At 39.9% G+C, this 26691-nt stretch overlaps 1 protein-coding gene across 1 annotated transcript in view; it reads right to left on the bottom strand.

Moving 5' to 3' along the window:
• The window catches only part of CA8 (carbonic anhydrase 8), an 88426-nt gene extending 63304 nt beyond the window's left edge, over window positions 1-25122 (bottom strand). Inside the window, exon 1 of the mRNA XM_075826206.1 lies at window positions 24818-25122. Within this exon, the coding sequence (XP_075682321.1) occupies window positions 24818-24893 (76 nt within the window). The 5' untranslated portion in view covers window positions 24894-25122. The remainder of the gene's footprint in view (window positions 1-24817) is intronic.
• Between the last annotated feature and the right edge of the window lie 1569 nt (window positions 25123-26691).

The following is a 26691-nucleotide window of genomic DNA, read 5'->3' as shown; positions in this document are numbered from 1 at the left end:
GAAAAATGTACAGCTCATGCTTTTATTATCTGGCTGTCCTGGATGGATAGTATAGTGAGTCAACATAATATCACAGTCAGGTCATAACAGTTAAAATGTTAATTCATTTAGAATGACACATCTTTTATGTTGTAAGGTGTAATACTTAATCAGTAGATAAGGTTTGTGTTTCTATGTTTGACTGTTTAACTTCTATTTTGGCTAGGCCTCAACTTATCGCACAACAAGGATCCTGTATATATATATATATATATATATATATATATATATATATATATATATAAAGAAAAACGAGGGATCTCAACAGCCACAGAGCTCTGTACAGTTGTACGGTGCCAACCAGGCATATAAGTAATGGGAAAAATGGGGATAAGGGACAAGTCCTGGTATAAGGAGGCACTCGGCTCAATTTGACTAGAAAATACAAATGTATTTAATTTTGACTAAAATTTATGATCTTGCATAAATAACGAACAAACAAACAAACAAGACAAACCAAGCCCGGCCGGCTAAATTTAAATATGGTTCACCAAGTATAGAAGACAATCTTGCTCACAAGTCATAAGCAGAAAAAAATTGTTCGCCTCATGCGACTGCATATATATTATAATGAGCACTGTGATACAAAACAAACGAAGTAAGAGTCATAGCACAATAACATAGATAAATAACATAGTACCACGGACAAGGGCTAACTGCAATATCATGGACTTGAAGTGGAGTACTGGTTTAAATGATATAGTAATCTTGGACAACTATTGCACATGGATATAATAGATCATATGAATACATAAAAGCTGCACAAACAAAGATTGAATAGTATAACAATCAAGGGAAATCGACCCATCAGGTAAGCATGTCGTATAATATACTTATCCAGAGGGTTAGATGTACAGCAGCCAGGTAGGGAATCCCAGAAGGTGGAGACAGCTGTATTGTTCCTTTTATGATTAGGAACCACAATTCAAGAAAGTTCCTTCCCAATGCCGGGAGTAAATAACAGCAGGGCAGCCACACTTCCACTATGTTTGTCTGTTAGGGGATTCCCGAACGGCAAGAAGATCCCGCAGGATTGCGGTAATGGAGTTTTCCGGAGCCGGTCAAGTGCACTTAGCATAAGTGTTTAGTATTAATGGCTACCCGGATATGCCGTTCCTATACCTTGGCTATGGTATCATCCACACAGGTCTCTGGCGGGTGTGCGCAATTGTGACTAGTAAATCCAGTCCAAGCTACATGCTGAGCATGTGTTTCAGTCTCCGGACCAAAACAACAGTTCCCGGTTTATCACCTAACACAGCACGCTGACGCGTTTCGTCACTTGCGTGACTTCCTCAGAGCGTATGAAGAGGCAACGACATAGGTACTCTATATCAGGGAAATACAAGCCAATTGTATCGATCGCTCTGTCGAGCCGCTTATTAACCCCAGTTGTCCCAGATCGGACTGAGGTAAATGATTGCTACATTATACAATACGGTTTTACAATACAAATGGCAATTTGATTTGAAATTCTTTAAATATTTAATGAAATATTTCCGCTGGCTATCCCCATGACTAAATTAATAAAAGGGGGAAAGGGAAAAAAAAAAAGGAAGGAAAAAGGAGGGGATGCGAGCCGGGTTCCAAGACCCAAACCACGCACTGGTCACAGTCACGCAGGTAGGATCTCGGGGCCCAGCTCGCACCGAAAAGCATACGCAATTGGATTCATCCATAGAGACTAATAATACAATATCATTCCTAGAAACATCTGAAGGCAGGGATGCAGACCAGTTCCCAGGAGTCGAACCACGCACTGGATACATTCACGCGGGTCGAGTCCCGGGACCTGGGCCGCATCAAAGGAACATATAGAGTTTAAGTTCATTATAAAGCACGGAAGGGGCCAGATATTTTAGGTTGTATATCCACATGCTCTCCTTTTGAAGTAGAGAGCGATTCTGGTTACCACCCCTATTGTTATTTGGAAGTTGGTATATTGCCATGAATTTAAGGCCATCAGGGGACTGTTTATGATATTCCTTAAAGTGCATTGCTAGGGGGCTCCTTTCGTCCCCATTTTTTATATCTCTTATGTGTTCAGAGATTCTAAGTTGAACTTCCCTTATAGTTTTCACCACATAAAATTTATTGCAGGGACACAAGATCAAATAGACCACCATCGATGAACGGCAGTTGAGGAAGCTTCTAATATTGAACTTATGACAATTAGATGAATCATAGAACACATCGCTCTTCCTAACAAATTTACACTGTGAACATGTTCCACATTAGAACATCCCTTTTAGATTATGTGTAGGCCAATTACTACTTGTAAGTCTTTTAAATTTGGACCTTACAAGTAGATCTCGAAGGTTTGGGGCTCTTCTAGATGTCATACTCGGATAATCGCCAACCATTTCCTTAATCTTTTCACATAGCATTTTATGTGGCCAATTCTTTATTATTATTTCTCTTATGTCTTCCCATTGTTGTCCAAATCTGGAAATAAATCTCACTTTATTCTCCCGTTTCACGGATGATGGCAGTGATCTTGCTATTCTCTTATCCTTTTCCCTTTGTTCAGTATGGTACAAGAGGGATTCCCTGTTGGTATGCAATGCTCTATTATACCCATGTTTGATACACTTTGATGAATATCCCCGTTGTTTAAAACATATCACTAATTTCTTGGCCTCCTGCTTAAATGCGCCCAGATTGGAACAGTTCATGCGTAATCGCAGAAACTGACCCACTGGTATGCCCCGTATAAGGGATTTTGCTTGATGGCTCTGTGCCAACAGTAAAGTGTTACCAGCTGTTAGCTTTCTAAATGTGCTCGTGTCTAAGCTATCTTCATTTTTCCTTATCATAAGGTCCAAAAAGCTGATCTCATGACAGCACGATGTGTATGTAAGATGTATATTGTAATTATTGATATTTAATGAATCAACGAACAATTTTAAATCCTCCTTTGTGCGAGTCCATACCATAAAGACATCGTCAATATAGCGAAGCCAAAGAGAAACATATTTGTTAAATAGTTCACAAGGATAGACCCTCACCATCTCCCAATATCCTAAGTGGAGACATGCATATGATGAAGCACATGACGATCCCATGGCGGTACCGGTTACTTGTAAATAATATTTGTTGTCGAAGCTGAAACAATTATGAGTTAGGACAAATTCTAACAAATCTATGATGAATTCATTCTTATGAGAAAATTCAGATCTATATCAATCAAGATAATATTCAACGGCTTTTAGCCCAACGGTATGTGGGATTGAAGTATAGAGAGACTCGACGTCTAATCCTACGAGTATACTGTCAGGTGGAATATTTCGATTATGTAATTTAGTCAATACGTCCCTGGTGTCCAGGACAAATGATGGTAATAATCTCACAAAGTTCTTTCATTTCTGATCAACAAATTTGCCCACCTTGTCGGTTGGTCCATCAATCCCAGAGATAATTGGCCGTCCGGGTGGTGAGTGCCTATCCTTGTGAACCTTGGGTAAGATGTATATTGTCAGCATTTTAGGTTCCTTGACCTTCAGATAGTAAAATACATTTTTAGTTATTAGGCTTTCTTCAAAGGCAAACTGTAATTTTCGATGTAATTTATTAGTAATCTCAGGTAGAGGTTTGTCAGTCATCCGTCTATAGCTAGGAGAACCCAGTTGTCTCAATATTTCACCAGTATAGTATTTCTCTTTCAAGAGAACCACATTTCCACCCTTGTCACTTGGTTTTATTATTATTTCCTTCAAATCACGAAGTTTAATCAGGGCTAAGTGTTCTTCATATGGAAAGTTGTGTTTTATAGGATCAGACCACTTAATAGAGCTAAGATCCCGATCAATTGCCTCCATGAAGGCTCTCACATAGCGATTCGAGGAAACTGGTGGCATAGTGAGACAAGTGGGTTTTAAATCCGTAAATTCTTGAATAATGGGTTCAATAGTGTTAGGGTTTGATGATTCAATGTATAATTCTTCAAGGGCACAAAGTGTGGTTTCCTCCTCATGAGTGAGATTTTCTTCAAAATAATTTATCGCACATTGTGATGCCTCTTTTGGATCACGGGCAGTCCTCTGGTGATGATAAAGACGCAATAAAATCTTGCGTACAAAGAGTTGAATATCCTTGTAGACTTCAAATTCACTACCACTAGTGGTCGGAACAAAGGACAGGACGCGATTCAGAAGCGAGATATGTGCTTGTGTCAAGGTAAAATCAGTAAGGTTGATTACATTATTTTCAAACCCCATAGTCTCTACTATTTTGGTCTTTGATGACTTCTCCCACATGTGACCCTTCCCTCGTCTTGTTTGTCTTTTTCTAAAAAACCAACATGATTTGAATTGTTGGACCTTAGTGTGGATTTATCATGTGGGGGGAGTGGATGTTTTTACGACTATCATCTCTATCACTCGAGGTATACCCACTGGTGTCATAGTCATATGAGGGTGTTCTTGGTTGTCTGGACTGTCGTCCTTTTTGTCGAGTTCGTTTATTTTTTATCTTGTTTATATCCTTTTGGTATATATTATTCGCAGGGACTGTATTGAACGAAAACATTTGATTACGTTCAAAATCCAGGGTACCCCTATGAAATGTTTTCTTTTTACGTTCAGATATTACTTTTATTTCAGCCTCAACCTCCTTCTTTAGGTTATTGTTCAACTTTTCAAATTCTGGATGGGTTTTAAAGTCATCCAGTTTGCAGACACTCTGACTAATTTCTACATCGAGCTTTTTAAGTTGTTCACCTTCCTCCTCTATTATTAAATTCATAAGTCGTTTGATGTGTCCAAGTGTTTAGTCATCTAATTTTTTCATGAATTCTTCACTCTGTAGGTGACTAGCATGCGAGACATATCATCTCAAACCCCTTGGTGCCAAGTCGGAACTCAAATAGGTTCTTAAGCTTTTCACATCCCATTTCCTACGTAGGTGGTTAAATATTAATTTACATGTGTATAGTTGAATAAACCAAAAAGATCACATGTGGTTTCTTCCTGGAATTGGTTTAATTGGCTGTTTAGTACTTATTTTACGTATTTATTTTACTATCTGAAGGTCAAGGAACCTAAAATGCCAACAATATACATCTTACCCAAGGTTCACAAGGATAGACACCCGGATGGCCAATTATCTCTGGTCATTGATGGACTAACCGACAAGGTGGGCAAATTTGTTGATCAGAAATTAAAGAATTTTGTGAGATTATTACCATCATTTGTCCTGGACACCAGGGACGTATTGACTAAATTACATAATCTAAATATTCCACCTGACAGTATACTCGTAGGATTAGACGTCGAGTCTCTCTATACTTCAATCCCGCAAACCGTTGGGCTAAAAGCCATTGAATATTATCTTGATCGATATAGATCTGAATTTTCTCATCAGAATGAATTCTTCATAGATATGTTAGAATTTATCCTAACTCATAATTGTTTCAGCTTCGACAACAAATATTATTTACAAGTGACCGGTACCGCCATGGGATCGTCATGTGCTCCATCATATGCATGTCTCCACTTAGGATATTGGAAGATGGTGAGTGTCTATCCTTGTGAATTATTTAACAAATATGTTTCTCTTTGGCTTCGCTATATTGACGATGTCTTTATGGTATGGACTGGCACAAAGGAGGATTTAAAATTGTTCGTTGATTCATTAAATATCAATAATTACTATATACATCTTACATACACATCGAGCTGTCATAAAATCAGCTGTTTGACCTTATGATAAGGAAAAATGAAGATAGCTTAGACACGAGCACATTTAGAAAGCCAACAGCTGGTAACACATTACTGTTGGCACAGAGCCATCATTCAAAGTCCCTTATACGGGGCATACCAGTGGGTCAGTTTCTGCGATTGCGCAGGAACTGTTCCAATCTGGGCGCCTTTAAGCAGGAAGCAAAGGAGTTAGTGATAAGTTTTAAACAATGGGCATATTCATCAAAGTTTATCAAACGCGGGTATAATAGAGCTTTGCATACCAACAGGGAATCCCTCTTGTACCAAACTGAACAAAGGGAAAAGGATAAGAGAATAGCAAGATCACTGTCATCATCTGTGAAACTGGAAAATAAAGTGAGATTTATTTCCAGATTTGGACAACATTGGGAAGGCATAAGAGAAATAATGATAAAGAATTGGCAACATCTAACGCTATGTGAAAAGATTAAGGAAATGGTTGGCGATTATCTGAGTATGACATCTAGAAGAGCCCCAAACCTTTGAGATCTACTTGTAAGGTCCAAATTTAAGAGTTACAAGTAGTAATTGGCCTACACATAATCTAAAAGGGATGTTTAAATGTGGAACATGTTCACAGTGTAAATTTGTTAGGAAGAGCGATGTGTTCTATGATTCATCTAATTGTCACAAGTTCAATGTTAGAAGCTTCCTCAACTGCCGTTCATTGATGGTGGTCTATTTGATCTTGTGTCCCTGCAATACATTTTATGTGGTGAAAACTATAAGGGAAGTTCAACTTAGAATCTCTGAACACATAAGAGATATAAAAAATGGGGACTAAAGGAGCCCCCTAGCAATGCACTTTAAGGAACATCATAAACAGTCCCCTGATGGCCTAAAATTCATGGCAATATACCAACTTCCAAAGAACAAAAGGGGTGGTAACCAAGATCGATCTCTACTTCAAAAGGAGAGCATGTGGATATACAACCTAAAATCTCTGGCCCCTTCCGGGCTAAATAACGAACTTAAACGCTATATGTACCTTTGATGCGGCCCAGGTCCCGGGACTCAACCCGCGTGACTGTATCTAGTGCGCGGTTCGACTCCTGGGACCTGGTCTGCATCCCTGCCTTCAGATGTTTCTAGGAATGATGGGGGTGATATTGTATTATTAGTCTCTATGGATGAATCCAATTGCGTATGCCTTTTGGTGTGAGCTGGGCCCCGAGATCCTACCCGCGTGACTGTGTCCAGTGCGTGGTTTGGCTCTTGAGACGCATCCCCCCATTCCCTCCTTTTTCCCTTCTTTTCTTTTTTCCTTTTTTTTTTTTTCTTCCCTTCCTCCCTTTTATTATTTTAGTCATGGGGATAGCCAGCGGAAAAATGTCAATGAATATTTAAAGAATTTCAAATCAAATTGCCATTTGTATTGTAAAACCGTATTGTATAATGTAGCAATCATTTACCTCAGTCCGATCTGGAAACACTGGGGTTAATAACTGGCTCGACAGACCGATCGATACTATTGGCTTGTATTTCCCTGATATAGAGGACCTATGTCGATGCCTCTTCATATGCTCTGAGGAAGTCACGCAAGTGATGAAATGCGTCAGCGTGCTGTGCGACGTCACACGCCGGAAACTGTTGTTTTGGTCTGGAGACTGAAACACATGCTCGGCATGTAGCTTGGACTTAGTCGCAGAACTGGATTTACTAGTCACAATTGCGCACACACACCAGAGATCTGTGCGGATAATACCATAGCCAAGTTATAGGAACGGTATATCCCGGTAGCCATTAATACTAAACACTTATGCTAAGTGCACTTGACCGGCTCCGGAAACTCCATTACCACAATCCTGATATATATGCAGTTGAATGAGGTGAACAATTTTTTCTGCTTATGACTTGTGAGCAAGATTGTCTTCTATACTTGTTGAATCATATTTACATTTACCCGGCCGGGCTTGTGATGTCTTGTCTGTTTGATTGTTCGTTATTTATGCAAGATCATACATTTTAGTCAAAATTAAATAAATTTGTATTTTCTAGTCAAATTGAGCCGATTGTCCCTTATCCCCATTTTTCTCCTGTTTACATATACCCTACATAGATGTGTTAAGCTGATCGAGGGAGGCACCCTCATTAGCGAATCTACCTCTGTTCAGACAACCACGTTTTGTGGGTACATACGCTAAACCTATCCATAAAGCCCTTTTTGCATTCGCCAGGCCGGTATATGTTGGTAAACCGTTTTTTTGCTGTATAGGATCTTATAGTCTGCTGCGCTTTCCTATATTATGGGCAATCGCATAATCTATACTATATAGGAATATGTTTTCAATATAGGGGGCTTTATGGGCAATTTGTGACACTCAGTGACGGATTACGTAGACCATAGGCACAGGGTTGTTCCCCAAACTTTTGCCCCCTTCTCTACCACCGCCGCACTGCTGCACCTTGTGCTAGCATTGATGTGCTAGCATTGTAAAATAGGTGTTACAATTCCCCTTGTCAAAGGGCTGTGTCCCTACATACTGACAGTCTCCAACCATCACTGACAGCATCATACTGTGTAGGGACACATCAACTTGACAAGGGGAATAGTAACACCCATTTTTCTATTAGTCCTGGACTACACAGACTTTTTGTGGAACACAAGGATTTCCTATAATAGACATATCAGGAGAGATGACAGATTCTCTAAATTCAGTGACTCACAGGTGATATCTTCTAAGATTCTAGTCGTTATTTTTCTCTTTTCTTCTTCATCCAGTCCAGACCTCTATGATGACTTCTCCCGGCCACCAGCCATTTCTGCAGGATATGCCCCTCAGATGTCTTCGGCTCCTCGCTTTTCAAACTTTTCTGCACCTATAAACGAAGGTAAAGTTGTCATGGTGCAACATACTATGTCCCTCAATATAATAGCACCATACACTGCAACCATGTAAATAATAGTATCATTCACTGCACACCTGAATATAATAGTACCATACACTGTGCCCCTGAATACAATTGAGCCAAACACTGTAAAGTAAATCACCACACACATTGCCCCCTTTAGATAGTGCTACACACAGAGCACCTGTAAATAGTACCATTCACAATGCCCACTGTACATACTGCCCAACATAGAGCCCCCTGTAGATAGTGCCCCTCAGAGCTCCAAGCCGATAATGGCCACATGAAGCCCCCTGTAGATATTACTTAGAGCCCACTTAGAGTCCCCTGTAAATAGTGCCACAGTGCCCCCCGTAGATAGTGCCCCGCAATGCAGCCCCCTGTATATAGTGCCACAGTGCCCCTGCAGATAATTCCACTGTGTCCCCTGTAAATAATGCCACAGTGCCCCTGTAGATAGTGCCACACCGGGCCTGTAGATAGTGCCACACACCTCCCTGTGGATAGTGCCACAAACGTCCTTGTAGATAGTGCCACACACCTCCCTGTAGATAGTGCCACACACCCCTTGTAGATAGTTCCACACTACCTCCTGTAGATAGTGCCACACATCCCCTGTAAATCGTTTTTTTTTTTAATAAAGACTAATTACAAAGTTACACTAAACACACTGACTAATCTATTTATTTTAAAAAATAAACATAAAATGCCCTCAAAGTTGTCCATAGCCTTTAAAGAGGCTCTGTCACCAGATTTTGCAACCCCTATCTGCTATTGCATCAGATAGGTGCTGCAATGTAGATTACAGTAACGTTTTTATTTTTAAAAAAACGAGCATTTTTGGCCAAGTTATGACCATGTTTGTATTTATGCAAATGAGGCTTGCAAAAGTACAACTGGGCGTGTTTACAGTAAAAGTACAACTGGGCGTGTATTATGTGTGTACATCGGGGCGTTTTTACTTCTTTTACTTGCTGGGCGTTAGGAATGGGAGTGTATGATGCTGACGAATCAGCATCATCCACTTCTGTTCGTTAACACCCAGCTTCTGGCAGTGCAGACACACAGCGTGTTCTCGAGAGATCACGCTGTGACGTCACTCACTTCCTGTCCCAGGTCCTGCATCGTGTCGGCCACATCGGCACCAGAGGCCACAGTTGATTCTGCAGCAGCATCAGCGTTTGCAGGTAAGGTGCTACATCGACTTACCTGCAAACGCCGATGCTGCTGCAGAATCAACTGTAGCCTCTGGTGCCGATGTGTCCTCGATCGTACGACATGATGCAGGACCTGGGGCAGGAAGTGAGTGACGACACAGCGTGATCTCTCGAGAACACGCTGTGTCTGCACTGCCAGAAGCTGGGCGTTCTGAAGAGAAGTGGATGATACTTCTCGTCAGAACGCCCAGCTAGTAAAAGAAGTAAACACGCCCAGATGTAACACACATAATACACGCCCAGTTGGACTTTTACTTTAAACACGCCCAGTTGGACTTTAGCAAGCCTCATTTGCATAAATACAAAAATGGTCATAACTTGGCCAAAAATGCTCGTTTTTAAAAAATAAAAACGTTACTCTTATCTACATTGCAGTGCCGATCTGCTGCAATAGCAGATAGGGGTTGCAAAATCTGGTGACAGAGCCTCTTTAAGCCCTGCAGAGACAAGGCTTAATAGGAGATGGAAGAAAGAAGAATACACTGCAATACAGAAGTACCTTAAATGTAAAAATAAGGTTAATAACGTTTTTAGATATACTGAAAAAAAAATATTAAAAGTTAAAAAAACCCCTTTCCCATTTTTTACACTAAAGAGATGTAAACAATAAAAAAAATTACCATTATTTGTATGACGATTCGAACTATTGCAATATAACATTATTTATCCCGCACAGTGAATGCCGTAAAAAAAATAAATTGGAAAAACGCCAAAATTGCAGTTTTTTTGGTCTCCTTGCCTCCCCAGAAAATAGGATACAAAGTGATCATAATCTCGCATGTACTTCAAACTGTACAAGTAAAAAATATAGCTTTACCCGCAAAATTGAAGCTTTCACACAGCTCCATCAACAAAAATTTTTGATAAAACAGATTGTTTCTGTAAAAGTAGTAAAACATAAATAAAACAATATAAAATTGGTATCACCGCAATCACACTGACTCGCAAAATAAGTTGACATGTCGTTTTTACCGCAAGTAAACGCAGTAAAAACGAAACACAAAAAGCAATGGATGAATTGTATTTTTTTCTTCAATCCACCCACACATTATTTTTAAAGGCTTCCTAGTACATTATATAGTACATTCAATTGTGCCGTTAAAACCTACAATTTGTCCTGCAAGAAAACATCTCTCATACAGCTATGTCGGCGGTGAGGGAAGAAAAAAATGAATAAAACCCAGAAATGGCGAGAAGAGGTTAAATTACTTAACAACCAAAGCCTAAATACTGCTCCAATTTGCCCGTTTTAGAGACCTCCAAATGCATGAAAAATAAAGGAGGTTCCCCCATTTTATCTTAATAATCCCTTACGGTGCACCCAGTGGAACACAGACTTTAGTCCATCAGTAATATATTCAGCTCAAGCAAAAATATATACTAGCAAATAAGGACATGGATATAGATTACTGAGATGACCGATAAGGCGTTGCTTCAAAACAAACCTTCGTATTTTTGTAAAAGAAAATTGGTTCAGATTACGCTAAAAGTTGATCTTATTGTAACCTTTATTTATTTAACAGAAGGGGGTACATTGATAGCAGCTACAACGTTGTCAGTGAACACAATGTACATGGAATAGTAAATAATTAACAGGGCCCCTGATACCATGGAGAATAATATGGGAAAAAAAAATCATTGCCATTGTTTATGCTTGTGATAGTATTATCTGCTAAGTGTTACAGTGTGTGCCAACATATTTTTCTATTTATTTTCACTCCCTAGAATCAGGAGTCAAGTGTGAAGATATCATTCCATAAAGAAGAGTAATATTCAACACAGCACCAATGAAATTTACAGTACAGTATATTCATATATTCATATATTCATATATTCATATAATAAGAGTATTAATAAAATTATTGTACTATTAGGGTCAGTTCACACAGGATTTATTTGGCGCTGATATTTATTCTGATGGAAGGCAGAGGCGGTTTTTTTCCCAGGCAGCTTTTGGCCGCTCGTGTAAAAAAAAAGTGGCATGATCTTTCTTGCCACGGTTTCTGCCTCTGTCCTCCCATTGAAATCAATGGGAGGCAGAAAAAACCTGCGGTGCCCGTTTCAAAGCAGTTTTTGCTGCGTTTTTTGCCCATGGTCCTTGCATTAGTTTCAATGGCTGAGGGCGAAAAACGTCACGGAAAAACGAGAAAAATACGTGCAGGCAATTCAAAATGTGCTTTAAAATTCCTGAAGGAATTCTGAGGCAGATTTTGTCTGCCTGCAAAAAAAAGTCCCATTGTGAGGACTGAAACATTGCAACATGGGTGAATAAACATCCATTTCATATTTATCATTTAGTGCTGTCTCAAACTTCATTTTTACTGACTAATAGAATGCTTTACCAATCAGGCGACCCCTTATTCTGTTACCTTCATAAGTTCATATAAAACACAAGAAAAACAAGCTACAATCTTAGGGGTCAAATTCAGACTATATTTTTAAATGAAAATGTGTTACATAATAATACTGTTTTCGTTAGCACTATTTTTTTTTATATATAACTGAATTTGTGTAATAATGCTCTTGTGATAAATTACGCTAATGACCATGCAAGTGTTTATTTTAAGGTAAGTACTGCTCTATGACCACTTAGTAAAAGTAGAAAGCATGGTCTGTCTGTATTTAGCGAACAGCCATCATTAACCTTTTGAAAATGATTGTCATCTTAAAATAGTGCCTTAACTTTATAGCATTCAGTGGAATTTCTAATCAACAGGCTAAACAAGTATATTTAAAAAAACTGGATGCAGAGTACAGACTGTTGTAAAACAGTATGTCTTCTGCTGGTGGAAAATAAAGAGCTGGGATGAGTATAATCTTCTCAAACTGATTCTTCAAAATGCAAGCAACCCTGCATGATGAAAGAGTCTACCATTAAGAACCTTATAAATGTTATACTCTGAATTGTGCATTACTTAGATTAACTACAAATTTCCAACTTGACAAATTACTGTATTTGACGTATCCTGCATTGTATGATAGATTCCCTTTATTGGTTACATAGCTTTAAGTTTAGCACAATATTGGATGTTCATCTACCGGTAGACTTGATATTAGGTCTTTAGGCTATTCTCTTGCTGGTTTTAAAAAGTAGGAAAAATGCCTCCTCGCAAGTTTTTGTTTCGGTGTCTCTGTCACCACCTTTTCTAGTGAAAAGCGCTTTGGCAAACCATAAAGGGATTTGTCGGGCTCGATTTGTGCCATTAGCTGTTGTGAATTTCGCACACTCTCTGGCGGTTAATACACATTGTAGCACAAAACAAGGCAGAGGAGGAGCAGCACGGTCATGTATGAAGAATCGTTGGCTGTGGTGCATGTGCAATAACTAGCTTATTGTAGCTGCTATCACTATTGTGGGGGCACTAGGGAATCTAAACAAGGGCATACAGAAAATTTATAGCAGTACATGCCAAATGTGCCTTACCCTAGTTCACTAGTAGATCCCCTAACTCAGACTCCACAAAAAGTAGATCTTATACTGGAAAAGTATGCCTACTTCTAGTCTAGCAGAATCTAAATAATGACTGCTTGCTGCTAGTATATTCAGTGAAATTGCCATATAATGTGTTCAGAAAATACTCTTCCTCATTGCCTCAACTTATCCTCCTATCAGTTGTTGAAATTGATAGGGTGAATAGTTGCAATACCCTTGTTACAATGTTGTTTGGCTCAATAGCTTTATGTATAATCCGATTAATCTGGCCCAAGAAGCCACTCTAGTATATTTCCAGTGTAACTAATGTAACAAGAGCCCTGTAGTTTTCTTTTGATCATGTTTTGTAGGTTTGATTTATTATATTTTTGAATGTGTTGGAAATATGCAAAAGTCGTAGGCAGAGTCAAACTAGTTCACCAGGGTACTAGGGGATCCCCCGAAGGGCCCTGGCTTTGACACAATGGGCCAAAAATGATCCAGCAGAAGACAAGCCCATTTGAAGCTGATTTTAGAGCCAATCATTTGCCACTAGGGTCTATTTCTTATAAGATAAGTCATAAATAATCTATTAGACCTTGTTAATATGTCCTGTGAGTGCAGTGATAACAACAAAGATTACATAGGAATTTAAAAGTAGACGTGTACATGTTCTGTTTAGATGGATGGCGGGCCCTCAGAATCATCTCCTCCGGTGGGCCCAAGAAACCCCAGTACGACACTGGTCGTAGAAAATATGTCTAAGTAAGCATCAATTCCTCAATAAGTCAAATTAGAAGACCGAAGAGTAGACTATTAGTATAACTCAAAATACCTGAACACTTCCCTATAAAAAAAAAAAAGACTGGTTCTTTTTAAAGGAAAACTACCCTTACGCTGACATCCAGTTGCCCTTTAGTAATATATTACAAATTGCCACTGTCAGCATGTACTTTTATACAAAAGGTTTTCAGCTTATTGCTTAGGAACATCTGACAATTTAAAATGTAATGTAGCAAATGTCAGCCAAGGGTAGATTTTTCTTTAGGCTACATTCACACGAGCGTGACAGATTTACACAGGTCCGTGTGCGTTACGTTATGCATCAGTGTGCTTTGCAAGTGGCATGTGGTTTTCACTCGCAAAGCACTTTTTTTTTTTTTTATTTAGTTGATGTGCAAATCACCCACTGCATAAGGGGAGTGTGCGGTGAGTGGTTTTCACGCACCTATTGACTCTAATGGGCACGTAGGTGCGTAAAAACCCACCAATATAGGACATGTAGTGAGTTTTACCCGCGTGAAAACTCCTGCATGTGTGAACGGCCCCATTGAAATCAATGCGTCCGTGTGTGGTGCGTGATTTCCATGCACAGCACACGGACGAGATTCACGTTCGTGTGAATGAGCACTTAGGCAGAGGTCTCCACACTTTTGTAGTTTAGGAGCTACTTTCAAATACAACAAATGATATTGAGCCACACTGAATATTGAAAACGAAACAACCCTAATAAATATATGACCCAGTGATATCTTGTCTGACAGCAAGGTAAAGACCCTCCAAGTGTACTCATTTTGAAAGAAAATTATATATTTCTTCTGTTTTTACTGCCATAAATCCACTGGTATCACATTTTTAGTTTAGATCTATGTATTGACCTTTGATATATTTATACATAGTTATTAACCCCTTAAGGCTATGTTCACACGGGGTATTTTGCCGAGTTTTTTTACGCGGAAACCGCGTTGCAAAACTCGGCAGAAACGGCCCGAGAACGCCTCCCATTGATTTCAATGGGAGGCGTCGGCGTCTTTTTCCCGCGAGCAGTAAAACTGCCTCGCGGGAAAAAGAAGCGACATGCCCTATCTTCGGGCGCTTCCGCCTCCGACCTCCCATTGACTTCAATGGGAGGCAGCAGAAAGCGTATTTCTCGCTCAATGGCCGCGGGCGAAAAACGGCGCGATAATTGCCGCGAAAATCGGCGTGCAGGGAGAGGAATATCTGCCTCAAAGTTCCAAACGGAATTTTGAGGCAGATATTCCTCCCCCAAAATACTCCGTGTGAACATAGCCTTAGGACGCAGCCTAGTTTTGGCCTTAAGGCTCAGAGCCCATTTTTCAAATCTGACATATTTCACTTTATGTGGTAATAACGTGGGAATGCTTAAACCTACCCAAGCGATTCTGAGATTGTTTTCTCGTGACACATTGGGCTTCATGTTCGTGGTAAAATTTGGTCGATATATTCAGTGTTTATTGGTGAAAAATTGCAAAATTTAGAGAAAATTTTGAAAAAATTGAATTTTTCAGAATTTAAATGCATCTGCTTGTAAAACAGACGGTTATACCTCCCAAAATAGTTACTAGTTCACACTTCCCATATGTCTTCTTTAGATTGGCATCGTTTTTTGAACATTCTTTTATTTTTCTTGGACGTTACAAGGCTTAGAACATAAACAGCAATTTCTCATATTTTTAAGAAAATGTCAAATGCCTTTTATTTAAGGTACCTGTTCAGTTCTGAAGTGGCTTTGAGGGGCCTATGTATTATAAACCCTGATAAAACACCCCATTTTAAAAACTAGACCCCTCAAAGTATTCAAAACAGCATTTAGAAAGTTTTTTAACCCTTCAGGCATTTCACAGGAATTAAAGCAAAGTGGAGGTGAACTTTGCAAATTTCATTTTTCTTGCGGAATTTCAATTTTATTCATTTTTTTTTCTGTAACACAGAAGGTTTTATCAGAGAGACACTACTAAATATGTATTGTCCAGATTCTGCAGTTTTTAGAAATGTCCCACATGTGGCCCTACTGCGCTCGTGGACTAAAACACAAGCCCTAGAAGCAAAGAAGCACCTAGTGCATTTTAAGTCCTCTTTTTTTATTAGAATATATTTTAGGCAGCATGCCAGGTTTGAAGAGGTGTTGAGGTGCCAAAACAGTAGGAATCCCCCAATAGTGACCCCATTTTGGAAACTACACCCCTCAAGGAATTCATTTATGGGTGTTGTTACCATTTTGACCGCACAGTTTTTTCACAGCACGTATTTGAATTGGGATGTGAAATGAAAAAAATGTCATTTTTTCCAATAAAATGTCATTTGTGATCAAAATTTCTTATTTTCACAGGGAACAAAATACCCCATTTGGTTGCCCAATTTGTCCTTAGTGTGGCAATACCCCATTTGTGGTGATAAACTGCCGTTTGGGCCCATGGGAGGGCTCAGAAGGAAAGGAGCGCTGTGTGTTCTTTGGAGTCCAGATTTTGCTGGATTGGTTTTCGGGTGCCATGTCGCATTTGCAGAGCCCCAGAGCTATCAAAGCAATAGAAACCAATCACAAATGACCCCATTTTGGAAACTACACCCCTCAAGGAATTCATTTATGGGTAATGTGACCATTTAGACCCCATAGTTTCTTCACAGAACTTATTTGAATTGGGCTGGGAATTAAATAAATATATATTTTTTCCAATAATATGTCATTTTAGCTCAAAAATTCTTATTTTCACAAGAAATAAAATACTCCATTTTGTTGCCCAATTTGTCCTGAGTGCGGCAATACCCCATTTGTGGTGATAAACTGCCGTTTGGGCCCATGGGAGGGCTCAGAAGGAAAGGAGCGCTGTGTGTTCTTTGGAGTCCAGATTTTGCTGGATTGGTTTTCGGGTGCCATGTCGCATTTGCAGAGCCCCAGAGCTATCAAAGCAATAGAAACCAATCACAAATGACCCCATTTTGGAAACTACACCCCTCAAGGAATTCATTTATGGGTAATGTGACCATTTAGACCCCATAGTTTATTCACAGAACTTATTTGAATTGGGCTGGGAATTAAATAAATATATATTTTTTCCAATAATATGTCATTTTAGCTCAAAAATTCTTATTTTCACAAGAAACAAAATACCCCATTCTGTTGCGCAATTTGTCCTGAGTGCGGCAATACCCCATTTTTTGTGATAAGCTGCCGTTTGGGCCCATGGGAGGGCTCAGAAGGAAAGGACCACCATTTGGCCTACTGGGGATTTTCTAGTGCGAAGTCATGTATGCAGAAGCACCTGAGGTACGAGTACAGTTGAAACCCGCAAGAAGTGACCCCGTTTTAAAAACTACACCCTTAAGGCATTCATCTAGAGGTGTAGTGAACATTTTGACCGGAGACCTACACCCCATAAACTGTAATGTGGGTTCTCCCGGGTATGGCAATACCCTACATGTGGCTGTTATCAGCTGCCTGGGCACACAGCAGGGCTCAGAGGGGAAAGACGAGGGGGGATATGCTGTGCGGAGGGCATCAGGGTAAGTAAAATTGGGGTAAATTATAAACCAAGGGATGTATGATAAATTTTAAAACACTCTTTCATACAGAGCTCTGGTTATTCGGGACACGTGTCACATTGATATATTGTGTCATCCCTTATCGCCCTCTTATAGCAGACTTTGCACCTCTTTTGACTTTTTCCCTTCTTGCCAGTTTGGGGAACTTCCCCTGGAAAGTGTTGCCGCCCTGGTACGATGCGTGTGGCCCCGCTTCCAGAAGTACTGGGTGCCCCCCCTTCTTGGTCCCTAAAGATTAGGTTCTTGATAATCACCTCTTGAAATTCCAGGAAAGTTCCCGTCTGGCCTGCACATCGACGTAGCACGTACGCATTGTACAAAGCCATCTGTATGATGTGCACGGCCAGCTTCTTATACCACACCGCATGGCGCTGTAGGGCTTCAGGATTTGATCTTACAAGTCCATCCCTTCCATGTACCTATTGTAGTCCAGGATGCAGTCTGGTTTGGGGGTGGCCTTTCCTTCATATATCCTAAACCTGTAGGTATACCCTGATGCACTCTCGCAGCTTATACATCTTCACACCATACCTTGCCCTCTTACCCGGCAGGTACTCGTGGAATTGAACCCTCCCTTTAAAATGTACCAGGGACTCATCAATAGAAATACACTTCTCGGGGTGTATGCTTGGGAAAACCGGGCACTGAAACGGTCTAATAGTCTCCATTTATATAAACGGTCAAAACTAGGGTAATCTCGGGGTGGGCACGGCTATTGTCAGTATAATGTAAGAAGCGAAGTATTGCCTCATTTATTTATTTATTTTAGGTTACAGTTCAGTTCTGAAGTTGCTTTGAGGGGCCTATATATTAGAAACCCCTATGAAACACCCCATTTTAGAAACTAGACCCCTCAAAGTATGCACAGCAGCATTTAGAAAGTTTATGAACCCTTTAGGTGTTTCACAAAAATTTAGAGCAAAGTAGAGGTGAAATTTAATTTTTTTTTTTTGTCAGAAAATCCTCTTTATACCATTTTTTTTATAACACAAAAGGATTTATCAGTGAAACGCAAATTAATACGTATTGCCCAGATTCTGCAGTTTTGAGAAATATCCCACATGTGGCCCTAGTGCGGTAATGGACTGAAGCACCGGCCTCCGAAGCAAAGGAGCACCTAGTGGATTTTGAGGGCTCTTTTTTTATTAGGTACCATGTCCGGTTTGAAGAGGTCTTGTGGTGCCAAAACATTGGGAACCCCAAAAAAGTGACCCCAATTTGGAAACTAGACCCCTTGAGGAATCCATTGTAGTTTTCATGTCATGCATGCGGCTTTTTGATCAGTTTTTATTCTATTTTTAGGTGGCGTGGTGACTAAAAAACAGCAATTCTACTATTGTTTTTTTATTGTTTTTTTTTTACAGCGTTCACCGTGCGCTATTAATGACATATTCACTTTATTCTGCGGGGCGATACGATTACGGCGATACCAGATGTTTATAGTTTTTTTTTATGTCTTATGGCGTTTGCACAATAAAATACGTTTTGTAAACAATCATTCACTTTTTGTGTTACCTTATTCTAAGAGCCAGAACGTTTTTATTTTTCAATCAATAAAGCCGTGCGAGGACTTTTTTTTTGCGTAACGAACTGTAGTTTCGATCAGTACCATTTTTCGGTACATGCGACTTTTTGATCTCTTTTTATTCCATTTTTTGGGAGGTGAAGTGACCAAAGAATTGTGATTGTGGTACGGTTTATTATTATTTTATTTTACGGCGTTCATCGTGCAGGATAAATAATGAAATAATTTTGTAGTTCAGGCCGTTACGGATGCGGCGATACCAATTATGTATCGTTTATTTGTTTGTTTATATATTTTTATTAATAATAAAGGACTGATAAGGGAAAAGGGGGGATTTTTACTTTTATTACTTTTAAATCTTTTATTTTCTTATTTTTACACATCTTTTTTTAACTTTTTTTTTACTTTATTACTTTGTCCCACTAGGGGACTTGAGGGCAGGAGGCCCTGATCACTATTCTAATAAACTGCACTACATGCATAGTGCAGTGTATTACAACTGTCAGCTACTCACTGACAGCAAGCATAGTGGGTCCTGACGTTGTCAGGACCCACTAGGCTTCCGTCTATGGCATAGCCGGACGCCATTGTTTGGTGTCCGGTTGCCATAGTCACCATCGCCGGCCGCTATCGTGTAGCAGGCCGGCGATGGCAGCTTAACCCCTAAAAAGCCGCAATCTCTATAGAACGCGGCTTTTAAGGGGTTAATCAGCGGGGACACAGTGATCGGTCCCCGCTGTAGGAGCTGTGACAGCTGCTGAACAAGACAGCAGCGTCACAGCTCCTGTATGTGTCGGGAGGATGGCCGAAACGGCCGTTACTCCTGAGACGTACTATTACGGCATGGAGCGCGAACGATACAGCTGCCATGACGTAATAGTACGTCAAGGAGCGGGAAGGGGTTAAATCACCCCTCATCCGACTGTTTTTTAAACAAGAAAAAAAAAACTAATTTTGGTAATCTTTCTGAGTACTGTAGTCAAACCCATTGCATTTATGACTGGTGTTGCCCGACTTTGAATCTGCTCAAGCTCTACTATGTCTTTTGTGTGTACTGGTGCCTAAAACTGCACACAATATCCCATGTGCGGTCTTACTAGTGATTTATAAAATGGTTAAACTATGTTCTCATAATGTGCATATTTGCCCCCTTTTGATGCCCCCCATGATCTTATTTGCCTTGGCAGCAGCTGCCTGACAATTGTAGCAACAACTAAAAATCCTAAGTCCTTTTACATGTCAGTTGTACCCATTATTCTGCCATTAATGGTGACATGTATTTTCCCTTCACAAGTGCATAACTTTACATTTAGCAGAGTTAAACCTCATTTGCCACTTATCTGCCCAAGCCTCCAAATTATCCAGATCCATTTTGAATAGAATACTGTCCTCCTTCGTGTTTATTACTTTTTTAACAATTTAGTATCTGTAAAAATGTAATAATACACATTTTAACAGTGCTTCTATGTTACCCCAAACAACCCCTATCTTGCAACTCTATCTCTAATGATACAACTATTAGCCACCATTTTGATTGTATAAATCACTGTCTTCAGGCAGTAGCTCTGGCATCTACATCTGCCATGATACATTGTTCAGGCATCATAGCGGAAGACATGGCCAAATCACATCTATCAGAATGTGTAGTCAAATACAGTGAAGGAAATAAGTATTTGATCCCTTGCTGATTTTGTAAGTTTGCCCACTGTCAAAGTCATGAACAGTCTAGAATTTTTAGGCTAGGTTAATTTTACCAGTGAGAGATAGATTATATTTAAAAAAAAAAAGAAAATCACATAGTCAAAATTATATATATTTATTTGCATTGTGCACAGAGAAATAAGTATTTGATCCCCTACCAACCATTAAGAGTTCAGCCTCCTCCAGACCAGTTACACGCTCCAAATCAACTTGGTGCCTGCATTAAAGACAGCTGTCTTAAATGGTCACCTGTATAAAAGACTCCTGTCCACAGACTCAATTAATCAGTCTGACTCTAACCTCTACAACATGGGCAAGACCAAAGAGCTTTCTAAGCATGTCAGGGACAAGATCATAGACCTGCACAAGGCTATAATGGGCTACAAAACCATAAGTAAGATGCTGGGTGAGAAGGAGACAACTGTTGGTGCAATAGTAAGAAAATGGAAGACAAACAAAATGACTGTCAATCGACATCGATCTGGGGCTCCATGCAAAATCTTACCTCGTGGGGTATCCTTGATCCTGAGGAAGGTGAGAGCTGAGCCGAAAACTACACAGGGGGGAACTTGTTAATGATCTCAAGGCAGCTGGGACCACAGTCACCAAGAAAACCATTGGTAACACATTACGCCGTAATGGATTAAAATCCTGCAGTGCCCGCAAGGTCCCCCTGCTCAAGAAGGCACATTTACAGGCCCGTCTGAAGTTTGCAAATGAACATCTGGATGATTCTAAGAGTGATTGGGAGAAGGTGCTGTGGTCAGATGAGACTAAAATTTAGCTCTTTGGCATTAACTCAACTCGCCGTGTTTGGAAGAAGAGAAATGCTGCCTATGACCCAAAGAACACAGTCCCCACTGTCAAGCATGGAGGTGGAAACATTATGTTTTGGGGGTGTTTCTCTGCTAAGGACACAGGACTACTTCACCGCATCAATGGGAGAATGGATGGAGCCATGTACCGTCAAATCCTGAGTGACAACCTCCTTCCCTCCACCAGGACATTAAAAATGGCTCGTGGCTGGGTCTTCCAGCACGACAATGACCCGAAACATACAGCCAGGGCAACAAAGGAGTGGCTCAAAAAGAAGCACATTAAGGTCATGGAGTGGCCTAGCCAGTCTCAAGACCTTAATCCCATCGAAAACTTATGGAGGGAGCTGAAGATCCGAGTTGCCAAGCGACATCCTCGAAATCTTAATGATTTACAGATGATTTGCAAAGAGGAGTGGGCCAAAATTCCATCTAACATGTGTGCAAACCTCATCATCAACTACAAAAAATGTCTGACTGCTGTGCTTGCCAACAAGGGTTTTGCCACCAAGTATTAAGTCTTGTTTGCCAAAGGGATCAAATACTTATTTCTCTGTGCACAATGCAAATAAATATATATAATTTTGACTATGTGATTTTCTTTTTTTTTTATATATATATATATATATATAATCTATCTCTCAGTGGTAAAATTAACCTAGCCTAAAAATTCTAGACTGTTCATGTCTTTGACAGTGGGCAAACTTACAAAATCAGCAAGGGATCAAATACTTATTTCCTTCACTGTACATAATTACAAATTGTGAGCAGGATGTTGGAGAGCTACAGATGCTGTCTAAAGAACAGGAGAATACACAGGAAAGGAGACAGACTGCACCCTGTGCAGCTGCATTCATCTCACTGGCAGACTCACTGCAAACTGCTGCCTACTTTGAAGAGGGTCAGAGATGATTAGTTAGAAGTAGCCTTACATAATTTACAGGAAACAGGAAGCTGCCTGCAGGAGATTCCCTGACAACAGCAGAATACAAAAGTTTAAGAAGATTTGCAGTTATCACCCAGACATATGCTATCTAATATTTTACTATTTAGAAACCTACATCAGACATCATGATTATAGATAAAACTATGGTTTCACAGGAGTTTCCTTTTAAAGGGGAAACTGTGACAGTTACCTAAGAATGGATGACCATGTAATACATGTTTGTGCCGACTCCCTCCACCGTCTCTCCCGGCTGGTCAACAAAATGTCTATATGTGATGATTGGGCGTTTAGAAAGTGATTTCCCTGATGGGCCCATGAACATGAACTAATTTTTCATTTAAGGCAACCAATTAGAAACAGGCAAGAATTAGATTTATTCCCACTTTTTTTCTTTTTTTGCATGAATTAAAAAAAAAAAAAACATAAAAGGAGAGCATTTAACAGATGCCAATCATTTACATATGATCAGTTTTACATAAAATTGTATCAGTTCAGCAAGTATCTGCTTTATTTTATTTAAAATTTAAAATTAAATTTTTAATTCATGTCATACCCCTGTAATGATGCTCAAAGATATCTGAAAGATATCTGTCATTGGGAATCTCTGACACAATTCTCACAATCACTTCCACTCTCTCTAAAGCATTGTGTCACATATTTTTACTGTGTCAATTTGCCCTTGTTTTCTTAAAGGGGTTTTCTCCCTCGCCCTTATCTTTCTTTCTGACTGAAAGTTAGTTCTGAACCACTTTAAAAAAATTATTTCAGAAGTACATCAATATCAATTCCCTAATGCAATGTTATTAGAATTTATCTCTTCATCATGGGTTCCCTGCAGACCTTTCAAGGTATACAAGCCTGTTTTTTTAACAGCCTGTGTCTGCAGTGCACTGGCAGTCTGTAGGCTGTTGTAAATGTCAGTCTGTATTCTGCTGATTGGTTTGCAAAGCAATTTCCCACAGCCTTGCATGTTTCTGATCAAATGATTATATTCTGGATTCGATTAATTGCAATTTTCTAAGATACATAATTTAAAAGTACTCCAAAAGTGGACTGTCACTTTAAATTGTCAGAGAATTACCCCAAAAATCAATATGTGCAGCTTGTATAGAACTGATAGAGAGACATATTGGGGTTAAACACATATCTATATGAAAGGAGCTTATATCTCAGCTGAATGGAATTAGCAATGTCATGATATCTCGTGATTTCATCATCAATTATAAGACTTTCATCTGATAAAGGAGCCAAAGAGCCGTGAACATTTGTATTCAATTATTTTTCCTTTTTAATTATCCATTCAAACCCATGAAATTAATGTCACATTATTTATTTTATTAAAGATTTACATGTTTTACTTCTAAACAATAAAGTGTTATTAAAAGTAAAAGTGGTACAACAGGTTCTTTAACTCCTTCCATCCTGAAGTAGTTAACCAGGCAAAGCAAATATTTATAATCTATTAAATACCCAAGTACGAAAGTCATACTGTGCGGCTGGGAATGGTATCACACGTCCTGGTTGTGGTGTGGTGCTTTTGACATCTATAAATTATTTGCTGCTACGGGGATCAGATCCTCTTCTCTGTTGCATCCAATCTTGGTTTAGGCAAAAAAAACAAACTTGAGCCCCTCCAGAACTGTCAGTGTGTGACCTCTTCCTCAAAGTAGATTTACTAGGCTAATGATCAGGGGTGTAGATAGGGGGGATTGTGGGGCATGCGCCCCAGGTGCACCAACAAGCCACTCTGCCTTGACAAGGATATTTAGACACAGAGCTAGAGTAGTGAATTAAAACTTTGCGCCATGTGAACTACGACATTTCTACCAAAATTTTTATAGAAGTCTTAATTTTCAGATTATGAAGCATTCAGCATCATATAATACTACTAATAAGTAAATAGGTCGTAAAAATAATTTAGTCAGTTTGACTGTGATTTATATATCAGGGATAATTTTCCCACCTATGGTGTGATCAGATTCTCAAACCAGTGGAAATGATCATTATTACCATCAGCGTAATGCGTTACATAAACAAGAATTTATCACGCGAAATGCAATGGCAAAAAGCAAAGGCAATGCAAAAATAAATGTTTCGATTTTTCTATGATCTGCACATATGATGTTATTAGATGAGTGCCGCAATATTGGATTTTGTATCTGATTGGGGAGAAATCTTTAGGTCTTGAAGTGCCCCTTCTACACAGGAAAAGTTTGGAATACATACATAATAAAATGAATAAAGAACTCACCTTCCACATAGCCCCACTCCTGCTTCTCTCCGTCTCCCTGCAGTTCAGAGTCGTCTATGTAGTGTCTGTCAGCCATCTCTGTCCTCAGCAGAACAAGACTTCAGTGTTGAGTGGGACATAAACAGATCATAGGTCTTCTCTTCTCGCAGCCACTGAGCACTGTCACTTGTGCCTGTGCAGCAGAGGGGAGGAGGTGAGTTTCCAATCACTGCAATTATGAGATGCATTCAGGGCTGGGACTTGTACCAGGCAGTTTTAGGTAATTGCCTGGAGGTGTCTTAGATGTGGGTGGTGCCAGCACAGGAGTTTGCTGGAGAAACACAGGATAATCTGCAGAACTGAGGGCAGGAGGGTCACTTTAATTGCACAAAACCTGTCATTTAAGAGACTTATCACTTCAGCTACAATGGTAGGAAGAGATGTGTGGAAGGGCTGGAATGCTGGTCACGCTGAAGTTAGTATACAGGAGTTGCTTGGTACAAGAATCACACTTAATAGTGGCACATGCTTAAATCATCACTGTTTTCATGCTAGGCAAGATGCATTTATGATAGCCAAAAACGTTTGCAAGCCTATATAAACCTAACAAATATTACAGAGCTTCCGTTGTGTTATATAAATATTCTTAAAATAACTGATCATGTGAGATACACTAAATTTCTAATATATATTATGTTAAAATTAAGATCCCTAATGCTAATCCCAGGGATTGTATACTGTATAAAGAAAACATTTATTTATCTATGTGTGTAAGTGCAATTTATTTAACCCCTTGAGGACACAGCCTGTTTTGGCCTTAAGGACCAGGCCAATTTCTTCAAATCTGACATGTCACTTTATGTGGTAATAACTTTAGAATGCTTTTATTTATCCAAACGATTCTGAGAATGTTTTCTCGTGACACATTGTACTTTATGTTAGTGGTCAAATTTGGTCAATACATTCAGTGTTTATTTGTGAAAAACACCTACATTTAGAGAAAACGTAGAATATTTGCATTTTTCTAAATTTGAATGTATCTTCTTGTAAAACAGATAATAACTGTTACGTCTATGGCCGGGGTTGTCATTCAGACTTACCTCTTGACGGTCCCGGCCATGGACATCTCTCTTCACGGCATCTGCTCCCTCCAGGGAGATGCCGGCACTCACTTCTGGGTCCTCGTACTGGTTCCCACAGGGCGCACGCGCCCGCGTGTGCACGGACTTAAAGGGCCAGTATGCGTCCAGCTATCACCCATCAATTATTAGCCCAAATGGCTGCTGGACTATAAAAAGGGGCTCTGCCCACTGGTTCCTTGCCTGAGAGTTGTTGTATACCTAAGTTTGTCTTGCAAATAATCTCCAAGTGTTTTCCAGTTCCCAGTGTTACCCGTTCCTGCTGCCTGTACCCTGTATCCCGTGCAATCGTATCTACAAGTGAAAGTCAAGTCATGCCTTCCGCTGCACCCACGGTCCCACCTACTGATACAGTCAAGTCGTGTCTTCCGCTGCATCCCCGGTGCCACCTGCTGTGAAAGTCAAGTAGTGTCTTCCGCTGCATTCGCGGTGTTACCTGCTGTGAAAGTCAAGTCGTGCTCCCGCTACTGTCTACATTGCCTCAGGTACCCGTTCTGAACTATAGACATTGTTTTGTACCTTGTTGGCCAGCTGCTACTCCACTAACCGGTACAGCCCAGTGGGTCCACACGCCACGCCGTGACAGTATGCTCAGGCCATGGACCCCACTGGCCAAGTAAAGAGCCTGTCATTCTCCCAAGCCATGCAGGCGGACCTGCAGGATCTGCAAGCACGACAGGATCAACTCTTTGTGGCAGTAGACTCCATGGCACAGCATCTAGGTGCGCTAGTTACTTCCGTCACCACTCCTATTCA

The sequence above is a fragment of the Rhinoderma darwinii genome, chromosome 5 (genome assembly GCF_050947455.1).
Source record: "Rhinoderma darwinii isolate aRhiDar2 chromosome 5, aRhiDar2.hap1, whole genome shotgun sequence".
Classification (NCBI taxonomy): domain Eukaryota; kingdom Metazoa; phylum Chordata; class Amphibia; order Anura; family Rhinodermatidae; genus Rhinoderma; species Rhinoderma darwinii.
The sequence above is the reverse complement of the archived record's forward strand: the minus strand, read 5'-3'. Positions and strand labels throughout refer to the sequence as shown.